This window comes from Pongo pygmaeus, chromosome 5 (genome assembly GCF_028885625.2).
Source record: "Pongo pygmaeus isolate AG05252 chromosome 5, NHGRI_mPonPyg2-v2.0_pri, whole genome shotgun sequence".
Taxonomy (NCBI): Eukaryota; Metazoa; Chordata; class Mammalia; order Primates; family Hominidae; genus Pongo; species Pongo pygmaeus.
In genome coordinates, this window is record NC_072378.2 from 3,161,739 (window position 1) to 3,177,200 (window position 15,462).

Here is a 15,462-nt window from a genome sequence, read left to right on the forward strand (position 1 = left end):
CCGGCTCGGAGACAGGGAAGACCACATGCAGATATGCTTCTTAGCCTTGCGGGGTGGAACTATGGCTGTAGCTACTTCTGCTGAAACTGCCCTTAGGACATATGAATCTTTGAAAGACAAATACATAAGTGAATACATCTGCGTGTATGTGTATACACGCACACATGCACACATTCATATGCATACGTATATGTGTGCATGTTTTAGTTAACAGAAGTCCTTGGGAGCTGGACAACGTTTTGGCTCCAAGGGACATGAGCAACTATAAAGTCATGAGACTGAGTTTCTTGTGCAGCTCCAGCAGCTCTGAAAGCCCCTCTGAAGGGGGTCCACCAGCGCACAGTGTTACATTCACCAGGCCAAGGGGTCTGCGGAGGTGCTGGTGTTGATGTGGCAATTTACAGAGAAGATTCAGAATGGCGGGGGTGCTGGCCTCCAGGAGCTGTCTGCTTGCACGTCTGGGAGCAGGAATGCCACTCTCAGCCTTCTGTTGCCCCTCTGCCTTCCTAGCCTGGCATGTCTTCCTGGAGTAATCCCCTACCGGGGAGCCAAAAAAGAAAAGGGAGACTTCCCGAAGCGGAGGGGAACCAGGACACTTCAAGACTGTTGAGGTCACCAGAAACAAGAAAGATGAGCAGCTGTCAGACTAGGAGACTAGGGAGAGGGGAGGACGAGACGCAGTCCTGGGTGGCATCCCGGGGCAGGAGGAGTCATCATGGAAAGCACGATGATGGGAGGTGCCAAATAAAGGCTGGGGTTTGGTGAATAGTAGTGTTCCAATGTCACACTCTCAGTTTTGACAATAGTATCATGACAGTATCAGACATTTGCAATCTGGGAAGTCGAGTGCTGGGAGGTGCGTCGTTGCCTCTGGAGAGACCCTCCTGCTCCCTCGGGGGCTGTGTCTCCAGGACCCCGGCCCTGTGCTTCCGAGGGCCACTCTGAACCCTGGACGGCTCAAGTTCAACCCTCCTCTTCCACCTCCTTCCTGCCCTCCAGCGGCAGGAGGGTCACAAAGCTCTTTCATTATAGTTTGAAGAAAAATGTTGCTAAACCGTAGGGATTTAGGAACTTTTTATTCAAACATTGTTTTTGAACTCAGTGTCACCAGCCAGGGCACAGAAGGGAGAAGGAGAAACCTTTCACTTGTCTGAGGGATATCATGTCTACTGAGTTTCCAGAACTTTCTCCCTTCCCATACTTGGGTGCAAAGATTGAGGTCTGTGTGTAAGCCCACAGGGCTGACATTTCAGCTGCTGGTCCACGGACCGTCTCAGCTCCCAAGGTCCATTATTTTTCCTCAGCAAAAATGGGCTACTTTGACTACAGGCACAGTTTCTCTATGGTTAAAAAAAACTAATTTTGTAAAAAGAGCTTGAAAATATCATGGTTAACAGAAAACCTTGGATCCGATGATCTGAATATCTCTGCTATTATAGAACTCATCAGAAACCAACTGTAATAGCTATGTTTTCTCACCATGGGAGACTTCTGAGAAGAAAATTTAAATGTCCATTAGCAAGTCCATGTAAGTTTAAAGTTTTAAAAAATATATACCCCAAACTGAACTCCTGATATGTTATTGTTTATGAAGTATGATGTTAAAGAAGCAATAACAACTGCATTATGACTTGAGCTTTTTAAATAAAATTAAACCTAGAACCCAGTCTAAAAAATTGACTGTAGTCTGCAGAGGTAACTGAATTCTTCTAAGTGGAATTAGATTAACCTTTCCAGGGCTATTGATATGTTTTCAGGAAGCACATGAAGCGCTTCCTCCCATGCCTGGCAGAGTCACTGTCCAATGACTTTGTGCTTATCTTACTACCAGTTACTCATCACCAGCCTGTCAACAGCATGAAGCTTCCACAGCATTATGTCTGTTCTTCTGGGCCCCAAATCCTCGAGTGCTTCCGGAGGCCGCGTCGAGTTCTCCCATCCAGTCTTCAAGGCAGCACTCTATGTTATAGGACACTTCAGATGGCTCTAACACCCTCAATGGTAGCTGAATCCAAGAGGTCTTTTTGTCTGTCCAGGTATCAGATGGACATCTAGGGACTTCTCTAAACTCCTCACACATGGAAATGAATGGGCAACAGGGAGCCCAGCCAGGTTGTGGGACACTGGCATCCAGGATTTGCTGCTGCGAGCACCCGGCTCCCGTGCTCTCCTCGAGACAGAGGAGAAGGAAGACACATCAGCCTGCTTGACTTAGAGCCATCAGAAAATTTTCCAACCAAAACCCATGTCGAGCCGACTGAATTTTGATGAGCCAGGTTATGTCCAACACCATCCTGCAGCCCCTGTGCCTCCGCATTTTCACAGATCCCCGTGTGGTCGGGGCTGAGGTCTGGGTGCTGTGAGGGGCCCGATGAGCCCGGGCAGGAACCCAGCTTCTGCACTTCTGGCTGGCTCCTTGGAAAAGCTACGCTGTCCTTGCTCTGAGCCCAGCTGCTCGTCTGTGAAATAGGATGAAGCGCTGCCTTGAGGGCCGGATGGGAGAACTCGGCGCAGCCTCTGGGAGCACGTGTCCTCCCGCCCCGTGCTCAGTGAACCCAACGTCTCCCAGCTTCTCTTCACCAACAGAGGGAGGGAAAGGAGGCCCTGAAGACCCTGCTGACCCGCTGGGAGGAGGGCACGGCCTCTCCACATTTGGCCATCAGTGTGAGAGGTAAACCAGACCTCCAAGGACAGCAGAGGAGGCAGTGGCCGCTCGCCCAAGACCAGGCTCAGGAGGAGCAGGGAAAACACACGCAGAGGAGAATTGGAATTGGCTTGTGTGGGGTGTGAGATAAACTGGCTTTGTTGTCATCCTAGTGGATGATGCTAGTGCGTTAGGGGTGAAATTGGAAAAACATCAGTTATAGAGACGGAAAGCAAGAAAAGAAAAAGGAGGACAAGGAGCAGGAGGAGGAGAAAAAGAGAATGAAAGGAAAGAAGGGATGCTGCCATCTCTGCCACAAGAGTCATTAAAAAAGCACACTAAATGCTCCAAGGAGGCAGCCCTGGGCCCCACGCCCGTGTTGGGAAGTAGAAAAAGCACCTGCTGCCTCTTCCATGCAGCCCCTTTCCCCTCCGGGACTGATTTAGAATGGGGCCACTCAGCCGCTTGAATAAATGTGCTTTGAAAGCAAGTAGAAGATAAGCGTCCACAGGAATCTTATCATGAAGTCACCTCCAACAGCACAATCTTCAATGTCTAGCCAAGCTTTCAACAACTGACTGGACACTGCTGACCTCTGTCATCTCTGTCCTCGTCTGCCCAGACACGGGCTCCACCTAACCCGAGCCCTCTGAGTGAGCCGTGGTGGTCGCCTGCGGAGCGAGGGCCCCGTGCAGCCTGCCTGGGGTCAGATCTTGCTTTCATCACTTACAGGTGGTGTGATTTGGGCAAGGTACCTAGCGTGGAACGTGGAGGTGGCCTGACACATCCACCCTCTCGTCATCTCAGGATCTGAACAGATTGTTAAGGCAGAGTGACGCAGGCCAGGACAAAACCCAAGCTCTGTCATTGCTAAGGGTAGTGGGGAGCCCCACATGGGGCTAAGATGGGGGCGCTCGGATCACACAGACTCAGCCGTGCATCCTGGCAATGCTGGGCAGGTTGGCTTCTCCAGGGTAAGGTGTGGGGCTGCCCGGAGAGGACTGATGCTGAGGATGGAGGATGCCTGCACCCTGCACATGGCTCCTCACAGGAATGCATCTGCTGTCCTTCCCCTGGGGCTAGCCTGACACTGAGAGGGATCATGGAGTTACTGCTCCCCAGTGCTCAGCCTCTTTGGGCCCGTTCTGTTCCTGTAAAGTAGGGAGAACGGCTCCTTTCCCTCATGAAGCTCAGATGCAGATGAGATGCACATGAAGCGCTTCCTCCCATGCCTGGCAGAGTCACCGTCCAGTGACTTTTTGCTTATCTTACTACCAGTTGAGCATTCTACATCTGAAAATCCGGAGCCTGAAATGCTCTAAAATTGAGAATCTTTTGAGCACCCACATGATTCTCAAAGGAAATGCTCACTGGAGCATTCAGATTTGGGATTTTTGGATTTGGAAAGCTCAACCAGTAAGTATCGTACAAATATCCCCAAATCCCAAAACATCCAATCCCCGAAACACTTCTGGTCCCGAGCATTCTGGATAAGGGATGCTCAGTCTGTGGAACTGAAGGCACAGTGCTGTGTGTGGCACTCACCCCAGGTCTCGTTTTTGTATTAGGCTGCTGGCCACATGGCCACATTGGGAACCAGTGGGCCTTCTACTCCTGCTATAAACGCTCGAAACCTCAGGAACTGACACAGGAGTGCTGTCAGCACTTGGGCACGTTATGTGATAAGAAGGTTGCAGGACTGACATTGAGAGAATGATGCTCAGGAACACACCCACATATCTAAACTCAGCTGCACAGGCCACTGAGAACATCACACTTGCTAGGAGATAAACCAAGGACAGCTTTAAAAGAGAAAAGGAAATAAATTTGGGAACATCAGGTTTTGCCTTGGCAGAAGTCCAAGGTTAGGATGTACTGATGGGGCAGTGAGCAGCCCTGCTGGACCCGCTACACATACCTCCAGCCAGGCCCGAGACGCTCACCTACCCAGCGGCAATGCAACCGCAATCCTAACCCTTCCTTACTACAGGAGTCCTGGGTTCGTTTAGCCCATAAATATTCATGGCATGCCTGCTACGCATCAGGCCTTCGGCTGGGCTTCTGCTGGGGGCACAGAAGTGTCTGGCTATACAGACAGGGGCCCTGCCTTGCCTAGCCTCGCCGCTCTGCAGGGGTGACAGGCAGTAATAAGGAACCCTGCAATTGCTCGTCATAGCTGCGATGAGGGGAGCGGGGAGAAGTGCTGAAGCTGTAACAGTGACTAACTGAAGGGCTGACTTGGTCTCTGAGGAGCTGGCCAAGGCAAGAGTGGGAGCTGAGAGGACAGGGAGTGTGCACGGGGAGGGACCTGTGGAGAGGAAGACGGTGGTGTGTCCTGGGAGACAAATGAAGGCCAGGGTGTGAGGTGGCGGGAGGCAGAGATCAGAAAGGGCCTCCGCAGTGGCCTGGAGGACTGGGGTCTACCCGAAAGGCACTGGGAGGCACTGGAGCGGCTTGAAGCCGGTGGTGATGTGGTCAGATCATGTGTGACCTGGTGGCAGGGAGGACGGAACAAAGCTGGGAGCCCAGCCAGCTGGCCAGGGCGTGAGAGGGTGACAGACACGAGGCTCGGAGCAGGTGTTGGCTGTGGGATTAGATGGGGTGATGGGAGGAAGATTCCATGCAGAAAACCGAGCCTGGGCGGAGGAAGCTGGAAGTGGGAGACGTAGCAACTGAAAGATATGCTGTCTTCCCCCAGCACTCAGCAGCCCTGCCAATCATGCTGCCATCAACACATCTGACAGCTGGGGGTGGAAGAGCGCAGAGGCCACTGTGAAGGGCTGCAGGGCAGAGCGACCACCTGAGGACCGCTCCCCAAGGAGGTGAAGCCTCTCTCCTCTTTGTTAAGTCACATGTCACCAACTGCCTCTCACCCAGCCTCCTGCCTGGGACTCTGGAAAGGAAATAAGCACCAGAAAAACTCATAAGCAAAGAAATAAATTTTTAAAAAGGATCTAATACCACTTTCCAAATATAGGAGGGAAATGAATCAGTGTAATTAGGATTTGAGAAAACAAGCTATTCCCAGACAATATTTTAACGTGAAAGAAGCAGAGTGTGATGACTTAATTAGGGAAATGCCACCAACAAATTGTACTGTAAGCCTAAGAGCATTAACCTGTTAACGAGTGAGGTCTGGGGAAATCTGGGAAAGCCATCTGGACCGTCCAAAACGAGCAAGCATGGCACTGCTGGAGAAACCTGGATTGAGTACTCACTACTCAGCGCAGGGAAGTTTGTATCTATCCAGAGCTCTCCCTCATGTTAGAGCAGCATGGCAAAGCCACCCCTGCTGGACTTTGCACCCCTGCTGGACAAGTCCTTGCTCAACTTCTTAGCAGCTGTGTGACCTCTGGAAGCTGCTTAGCCTCTCTGTGCTCCCGTTTCCTCATCAGCAAATGGGGCTAATTATAGTGCCTCTCTCATAGGCTGTCATGGAGAAATAATACACGTGAAGCACTTGGGGACTAAATATTAAATATGAATTAATATTTGCAAATCACTTAGAAAAGTAGCTGACATGTAAGTGCCATGTGAATGTCATCTTGTTTCTCGTCACTGTCCCTGGATAAAAAGGGACCACAGATGCACCAGCACTCAGCACCCTTCACGTCAACCAGACCTGGCTCACGTCCTTCTTCTGTCCAGCAAAGCAAAAGCTTCAGGCGTCCCTGGGTAGGCCCCACCCCGCCCAGCACGTGGTCCAGCCTGGGTGTCCTGACTCTCAGGTCACTGCACAAGTTGAGGCAGAGGATGACATCCTAGCTGAGCTATGGCAGCACCAAGGAGCTTCTAGTGACCTAGTGTCCCCGATCTTCTGAATTGGGAGTCTAACGAGAGGCCTGTCCAGGTCCCAAGGGCTTCTCTGATTTGGGGTTCCTGCGCATCCCTTCCCATCATAAATGGATACCTGCAGGGCACATTCTCCCACCTCACTTAGGCCCCTGCACCTGTGCCCTTGGAGCAAAGCTTCCGCAGCCACTCTGACTGTAGTCCCTCCCCACCACCCTCTATCCCGCAGCCCTGCTGTTTCATCCCTCCTGACGTATGCACGTGTAACTTCCCTGTCTGTGTGCCCCACCTGCCTGCAAGTTACGTGAGAGCAAGGCTTTGCCTGTGTCTTCTCTGCTCTAGAATAGCGCCTGAAACACCGCAGGCATTTAGTAAACACTTGTTGGTTTTAATGAATGAATCATCATCACAAGCATTTCTGGCCATGGGGGAAAATGAGCATATTCTCTCTTGGACAATGGCATGGAGGTTATTTTCCCAGGGAATTTTATAACAACAATTTATCCCAGGTCTTCAGTGAGGGCAGTGAGTCAGGGCTTGGGCCGAGACCACCAGTGATCTTCAAACGGAGATCTGTATACCACTTGCATCAGAATCTCTTCTAGTGCTTATTAGAAATGCAAGTTCTCAGGGCTTATCCCAAATCTAACAGGTCAGGATCTCTGGGTGCCAGGGAGAGGCCCAGGAATCTGGATTTTAACAACCTCCTGGTGATACGTGGATCCCCAGGTTGAGAACCCCTACCTAGCTGTGGTAACGCTCCTGACACACAGGAATTCTATGGATCTGAACCACTATCCAAAAACACTTCACCTTTCCTGTCTTCAGCTGCTCAACAAATAGGACATGGGTAGGTAAATACAACAGTGGCTCTCTGAAGGTCATGCTTAGGAAAGCTGAGGTCACAGCGGCCATCTACACCCTGAGCCAGCGCTCTGGCAGTGTTTAGACCTGGCAGGCAGGTAGGCTATGGGCCAGACAGCCAGATATTCCCTTGAGCAGTATATATTGGGCTCATGGCTTGCTTCTGGATTTAGGCAGGAGATGAGCAGATCCAGAGTGTGCTGGACTTGATCATGAAAGAAACCAACAACTAGAAAGTGGAGAGAATGTCAAGGTTGCTACATTGCCCTGGTGCAGGCCAAAAGGTCACAGGGGATTGCACAGCTGGTTAAAACAGCTGTTTGTGCAACAAAACCAGCCCAGGTATCAGGGACTTGCCCCGTGCAGCCTCTCTGAGCCCTGCACGGGCTCCCGCCCTGACCAGCCCGCGGTGTGCTCACCTGGCATCACACCCTTGATGTCGCCCTCAGGGTTCATGCGGTTCTTCTGTGTGAAGTGGAGGATCAGCCTCTTTGCAGACTCAAACTGCTGGGTGGCCATTAGCCACCGGAGGGACTCAGGGAATATCCTTTAAAGACACAAAGGGGATCGGTGAATGTCTTCCGATTCTGCACGGTACCAGGAAGCGTGGCTTAGGTGTGGCCCGGGAGCTTCCCAGGCAGGTGGCGGTCAGTCTCCAGACACGCATCAGCCCAATCAGGGGAGATAAAACTGTGGGCACTGAAACGTTCCCAGTTTTCTTTTCCAAAGAGTAAAAATCGAGACCTTAAAAATGCTTAACAAAAGTTAAAAACCACATGTTCTCACCCACATATGGAAGCTTAAAAAAAAAAGTGATCTCATAGAAGTAAAAAGAAGAACAGAGGATACCAGAGGCTGGGAAGGGTGGGGGGAAACTGAGGATAGGGAGAGGTTGGTTGAAGGATACAAAATTATAGCTAGGTAGGAGGAACAAGTTCTAATGTTCTACACCACTGTAGGATGACCATAGCTACTAATAATATACAGTTTCACATAGCTAGGAGGAGGATGTTAAATGTTCCCAACACAAAAAAAGTGATATTTGCAATGATGGGCGTGCTAATTACCCTGATCTGATCATTTTACATTCTATGTACTGCACCATCACCGTGTACCCCATAAATATGTACGATTACCATGTGTCGATTACAAAAATAAAAGATAATTTAACAAACGTAACAGAGTAGCAGATATGAACAACATTCTACCAGCTGTGTCAAGAAATCAGTGTATACCTTTCAAAGTAACCATGGATTTCTAAAGCATGGAGAAACAATTCAAGGAAGGCCCTGCTGATTTTGTTGTATTTTGTCACAATAAATAGTAACAGAATGATTTTATGTTTAAAAAATTACTTCCAAATATGACCAACCTGCAGTTACTTTCAGTTTCGGAACATGAAGGCTCACTCTCCCGGGTTTTCCTTCAGAGCTATTTACATGTTACTGCTAACTGCCTGTCACTTTCCCTCAGACGATGCCACAACACAGTGGTTTTCGAGTTTTACCAAAGCAACAGAATCTATTTTTTTTTTTAAAGACGGAATCTTGTGAGGAGCCCCAAGACAAAAAAACTAGTGTTTTATTATCAATTAATTTTATAAATTTACATTTATGACAATATTTACAAGCTGCTCAAAGAGAACACTGTGACTGCACAGAGCAGGAGTTGGCACGCTATCCCTGCAAAAGTCCAAGTCACCAATATTTTAGACTTTGAGGGTGAAATGGTCTCTCCTCATCTTGGCCTTGTGGCCTGAGTGTGGATGTATGGGAGTGGGTGTGGCTATGGGTTAATAATACTTTATTGCAAAACAGGCAGCTGACCCTTGACTGTTTGGGAGAGACAAAAAGTAGAAATCAAAGCTCAAGATGACAGTCCTAGCTTCTTGTAGCCCTCAGTGTTCTAGTTATCACTCCACTTTATTTTAGTTAAATCGTATCAGGAAAGTCACGACTGATGCTGGTAAGAAGTTATTGTAACTACCGAACACCTGCTTTGCAAGCTCAGGATAGATTTTTTTTTTTTTTTTTTTTGAGATGGAGTCTTGCTCTGTCACCCAGGCTGGAGTGCAGTGGTGTGATCTCAGCTCACTGCAACCTCCGCCTGTTGGGTTCAAGTGATTCTCCTGCCTCAGCCTCCCTAGTAGCTGGGATTACAGGTGCGCACCTCCATGCTTGGCTAATTTTTGTATTTTTAGTACAGACGGGGTTTCACCATGTTGGTCAGGCTGGTCTCGAACTCCTGAACTCGTGATCCGCCTGCCTCGGCCTCCCAAAATGCTGGGATTACAGGCATGAGCCACCGTGCCCCGCCTCAGGAGAGTTTCAAAATGAATCTAGCAGCTAGAAAAAGTATTAATGGTGTTTCCCTCAGCCCGGCCCAAATTCATATGTTGGAAAGTAAACCCCAATGTGATAGTATTAAGAGATGGGGCCTTTAGGGGTGATTAAGTCATGAGAATGGGAAGCTGAAGACAGGCTCCTTGCCCCTACCCTCATGTGAGGACACACAGAAGGCTCCATCTATGAGCAACACACGCTTGCCAGACACAGCATCTGCTGGTGCCTTAATCCTGGACATCTCAGCCTCCAGAACTGTGAGTAATAAATTTCTGTTATTTATAAATCATCCAGGCTAAGGTATTTTGTTGTAGCAGCAGGAACAGACTGTGAGAAGCAGGAAATTTTTATTTCAAAGTCACATCACTATCGATATGTAATAACTACTGCCTCCTTCTTACCTATTTGAAAAAAGTCCAAATTTCTATCTGCTTGCGACTGCATTTCACATGATGAGGTGGTTCCCACTGAATTTGGTGGTGCCTTTGGGATGGTCTGATCTGAATGATAACTCACTCTGGGAGACTTGGGAGCTTCTTGAAGAGCTAAAAGCTGTCCTGCTGGGCAGGTGTGTGGAATGCAGAGGGCCATGTGGAATGGACAGAAGGTCTCTGGTCATCTCACATGGAAGTCCCAAATGCATTTGCAGGCACTGATTTTTTTTTTTTTTTTTTGTAAATACTCAAAGTTAATGTTTGTTTTCCTGGCCTCTAGCTATACAAAATTAATTTTGAATAACATAATCCAAGGAAATAGAAACAGATACATGACATTAATATTATATATATTCACATTTTGCTGTATTTTAAAAATCAGATCTTTTCTTTATAATAAAACAACCTAACACAAATGCCACCACCCGTAGTTTAAGTTCTGATCTATAGTATTTCCATCTTTCTGATGCATTTGGGTTTAGTATCTTTTTCTAATTTCTCAGGATAGACATAGAGGTCATTATTATTAATTTTCTCATAAGTATATTTAAGACTTCAAAATTCATCTAAGTATTATCATTTGAGATACATTTGTGATTTGATTCTAAATATTTTGTGATTTCTATGAGAATTTTTGCTTATCTAAGAAGCAATATATGAATATATATAAATATGGTAATATGACAGCACAAGCGATTTTGCAGGTAGTCTCTGCAGTTTTGAAATATGGCATACAATGTGGAAATTTGTGTCCTTTCAAAATAATTAAAATTTATTTATGCCAAGTGCTTATGGAACTCCATGGTAGGAAATGGATTTTGAAAATCGAGACCATAAATGAAGAACAAGGCCCAGATGACACAGCAGAGGAGGAGCTGTAGCCCCACCTTCCAACCCCTAGGGCCAGGTACCCCAAGGGCCACTGCCCAGGGCTGAGGGCACAGGTGGTGTGAACGAGCAGGGCAGAGCTTCCACAAGAGGACATAACTTTTTCATTGCCTCAGCAATCTCAAGTCCTGTTCCTTGATTTATCCTCAAGTGTTACCCACAGGGCGGGGAGAACCGCGGAGATGTGCTCACTGTACACGGTTCTGAACCACAGGGCAGGGAGAACCGCGGAGATGTGCTCACTGTACACGGTTCTGAACCACAGGGCGGGGAGAACCGCGGAGATGTGCTCACTGTACACGGTTCTGAACCACAGGGCGGGGAGAACCGCAGAGATGTGCTCACTGTACACAGTTTTGAAGCCAGGATAGGAGGTGACAGCTCAGGGAAAATCCAAAATGTGGCATATTTGAGTATGGACATTTGAGTGGTGCCATTTTGCCTTCAAGATAAGGCCCTTGTAAAATGAGCTGGAAGAATTCCTTCTGTTTCGTTTTTTTGGGGAATAGTTTGAAAAGAGTTGGTATTACATTTTTAAAGGTTCAGTAGAATTCAGCAGTGAAGCCCTCTGGTTCTGGACTTTTCTTTTTTGGAAGACTTTTTATGACTGATTGAATCTCATTACTTGTTATTGGTCTGTTCAGCCTTTCTATTTTTTTCTTGGCTCGATCATGGTAGGTTGTATGTGTCAGGAATTTATCCATTTCCTTTAGGTTTTTGAATTTATTGGCATATAGGTATTCATAGTAGTCTCTGATGATTCTTTGTATTTCTGTGATATCTGTTGTGATGTCTTTTTTTGTTTCCAATTTTACTTATTTGGGTCTTCTCTGTCTTTTTCTTAGTCTACCTAATGGTTTATGAACTTTTAAAATCTTTTCAAAAAACCAACTTTTTTTCATTAATCTTCTCTATGGTTTTGTTAGTCTCAATTTCATGTATGACTGCTCTGATCTTTATTATTTCTTTCCTTCTACTACTTTTGAGTTTGGCTTGTTCTTGCTTTTCTAGTATCTTGAAATAATTATTGGGTTCTTTCTATGAAATCTCTCTAGTTTTTTGATGTAGGCATTTGTTGCCATAAACTTGCCTATCAATACTGCTTTTGCTGTGTCCTATAGGTTTTAATATATTGTGTTTCTATTTTCATTTGTATCAAGAAATTTTTTAGTTTCCTTCTTAATATCTTCCTTCACCAATTGGTTGTTCATGAGTATGTTGTTCAATTTCCATGTATTTGTACGTTTTGAATGTTCTTCTTGTTATCTGATTTCTAGTTTTAGTCCATTATGGTCAGATAGGATACTTGGTATGATTTTGTATTTTTAAAAATTTTTTGAGACTTGTTTTTTGTTCTACAATATAGCTGACCCTGGAGAAACTAAAACCTTCTGCACAGCAAAGGAAATAATCAACAGACTGAAAAGACAACCTACAGAATGAGAGAAAGTCTTTGCAAACTATTCATCTGACAGGGGATTAATATCTAGAATATATGAGGAACTCAAACACCTCAACAGCAAAAAAAGAAACAACCTGATTTTAAAAATGGACAATAATCTGAATAGACATTTCTTAAAAGAAGACACAAATGGCCAACAAACATATATTTAAAAAAGCTCAACATCACTAATCATCAGAAAATACAAATCAAAACCACAATGAGGTATCGACTCACCCCAGTTAGGATGGCTATTATCAAAAAGACACACACACAAAAATGCTGGCAAGGATGTGGAGAAAGGGAACTCTTATATGATGTTGGTGGGAATGTAAACTAGTACATCAACTATGGAGAACAGTACAGAGGTTCCTCAAAAAACTGCAAACAGAACTACCTCATGATCCAGCAATCCCACTACTGGTGTTTATCCAAAGAAAAGGAAATCAGTCAAAGAGACATCTGCACCCTGAGTTTATTGCAGCATTATCTGCAATAGCTAAGATAGGAATCAACCTAGGTGTCTAACGCAGATGACTGGAAAAAGACCCTGAGTTTACTGCAGCATTATTTGCAATAGCTAAGATACAGAATCAACCTAGGTGTCTAACAGATGACTGGAAAAAGACCCTGAGTTTATTGCAGCATTATTTGCAATAGCTAAGATATGTAATCAAGCTAGGTGTCTAACACAGATGACTGGAAAAAGAAAATGTGGTATATATACACAATGGAATACTATTCAGCTGTAAAAAGAATGAAATCCTGTCATTTGCGGCATCATGGATGGAACTGAAAGACATTATGTTAGGTGAAATAAACCAGGTACAGAAAATTAAACACTGCATGTTCTCACTCATGTGGAAGCTCAAAAAAAGACGATCTCATAGAAGTGAAAAGTAGAACAGAGGATAGAGGCTAGGAAGGGTAGTGGGAAGGGAGAAATAGGGAGAGATTGGTTAAAGGATACAAAATTACAAGAGATAGGAGGAATATGTTCTAGGGCTCTGGACCACTGTAGGATGACTATAGTTAATATATCATATAGTTTGAAATATCGAATGTTCCCAACACAAAGAAATAAACGTTTGAGAGAATGGATATGCTGCATGCTGTGATGTGACCACTATACATTTAATGTAGCGCAACATCACTATGTACCCCATACATATGTACAATTCTGATGTGTTAATTTAACAAATGCCATTACAAAGATAAAGCCCTGCATTATGCATACAAGGCAGACATTGACACTACTGGAATTCCATCAGTCCAACTGAATCCTAGAGAGGATTCAATTCTGCTGTTCTCCTTTCTTATCTGGGCTCACAGAGCCCTTGCCCTTCAGGAGAAAAGTCTCTTCTTGTCCCAGACTTCAAAGCCACAGGCACAGAACAGAGCCTGAGGCAGGAGGGTGTGTGTGCAGCCCAGCGGTACAAGGGCAGACAGGCCTCTGAGACTCTGCCTGCTCCTTAGTGACCACTCTCTTGTCTTTGTCATCCTCAAATTGGGCCTAAAGGCAACACACTTTGGATACCTAAAAACTGACAACAACAAATAAATGCCTTTATGAGAAGTGATGATGAGCAAGTCCCCTTCTAGAGAGTCTCTGAGAATTGCAAAGCTCATAGAAAAGATTTCAAGGATATTACTGTTTACAAAGGTGTGGTGTGACCTTAGGATTTAAGAAGTGGGTATGGGCCTCTTTGGGAGCCCAAGCTTTCAATATGGGTCTCCAAATTGTTTTTTCTAATATGTACTGAGCGTTGTCACTACAAATCCATCTGAAATGGATTTGTCACTACTCGCTCAAATCCATTGAGCGAGTTGGATGGAAGCCCACATGGTGTGGGTTGTAGTGGGGGCAGTCCCAGGCAGGTGGTCCAGGGGCTGGTCAGGGGAGGCTCTGGAGAGGCGAGGCTCTGCTTGGACCATCTTGGAAGATGAGCAGCTGCAGGATAGGCCCTGCATCCCCTTGTACTGCTGGAGGTGTGTGGGGCAGGACCCAGAGGTAAGGCATGGGGTGTGGGGTGGTGCATTTGTTGTGTTCAGAGAGTTGCAAGGTGATAAACCCGAATGCTGGGAATGAGGTGAGAAGACGCGAGGAGAAGAGAGGGACGCAGGGCCCAGGTAGTGGAAGATCCTGAGTGTTATGGGCTCTGATGAGCAGCAGCCACAGGACTGGAGTGAACTGAAGTAAAGACACAGGAGATTTGGGCGCCAGACAAGGGACAGGCTCCCCTTAGCTACACGACTGTCTCCACTGGGGGGCAGCACTGCCCACCACCTTCCCCACGACGGGATTTACGACCAACAGACACTGTTCCACCAGTGTCCCCTGTGTCTGATGCTTGCAAGTCCATTACATAGTGGCGCTGTAATTACCCCCATTTTACAGATGGCAAAATTCAGGCCAAGAGAGTTCAAGTACATTGCCCAGGATTACACAGCCATTCAACGGCAGAGCTGGGATCTGAACCCAGGCAGTCTGATGAGATAGCCCACACCCTTAACCTCTGTGGACACAGCACAGCAGCGAACCCATATTGCCTGGATGGCACTCCGGTGACTGAAGTTGGGAAGTAGTGTTCCAGAGATGCTTCCTCAGGCATTGCGGAATGCCACAAGCCCAAAGGGTATGTGTAGGGAATACTTAAGTTTTATGATGCCCTCCATGAATTTATATTTGCTGCAAAATCATTAAGAATTCGTTGGCCTGTCAGCCTCTGAGCAAGCCCAGAGATGGTTGTTTTAGTTTGGATAATGTGCAGCATGGCCATATTATGGGAACTTAATGAAATCTCTGCTGACAAGTACATAATGTAATAACGCCACACAAATTAAAAAGCCAGCCAAGGGCCCAGGACTTGGTAGAAACAGAGCTGAGCCTCAAAGAAATTGATGACTTTCAACAAAAAATCAGGAAGCACGGTGGGTAGCTGAAGCCTCATCTGTCTGGTGCATCTTCACATGTAGACGGCCAAAAAGTGACCTTGAGGATGACTTCTGCAACTGTAAAACACAACTAGGCATTAAAACCACAGCAGCTTTCCTGGG

General features: G+C 46.4%; 1 protein-coding gene across 7 annotated transcripts in view; it reads right to left on the reverse strand.

Moving 5' to 3' along the window:
• Nucleotides 1-15,462, reverse strand: part of SLC22A23 (solute carrier family 22 member 23) — a 187,993-nt gene that overhangs the window by 21,409 nt on the left and 151,122 nt on the right. For all 7 annotated transcript variants that reach the window (XM_054491067.2, XM_054491066.2, XM_063665773.1 and 4 more), the window contains one exon: nt 7,720-7,847. In XM_054491067.2, coding sequence (XP_054347042.1) covers nt 7,720-7,847 — 128 coding nt within the window. The remainder of the gene's footprint in view (nt 1-7,719; nt 7,848-15,462) is intronic.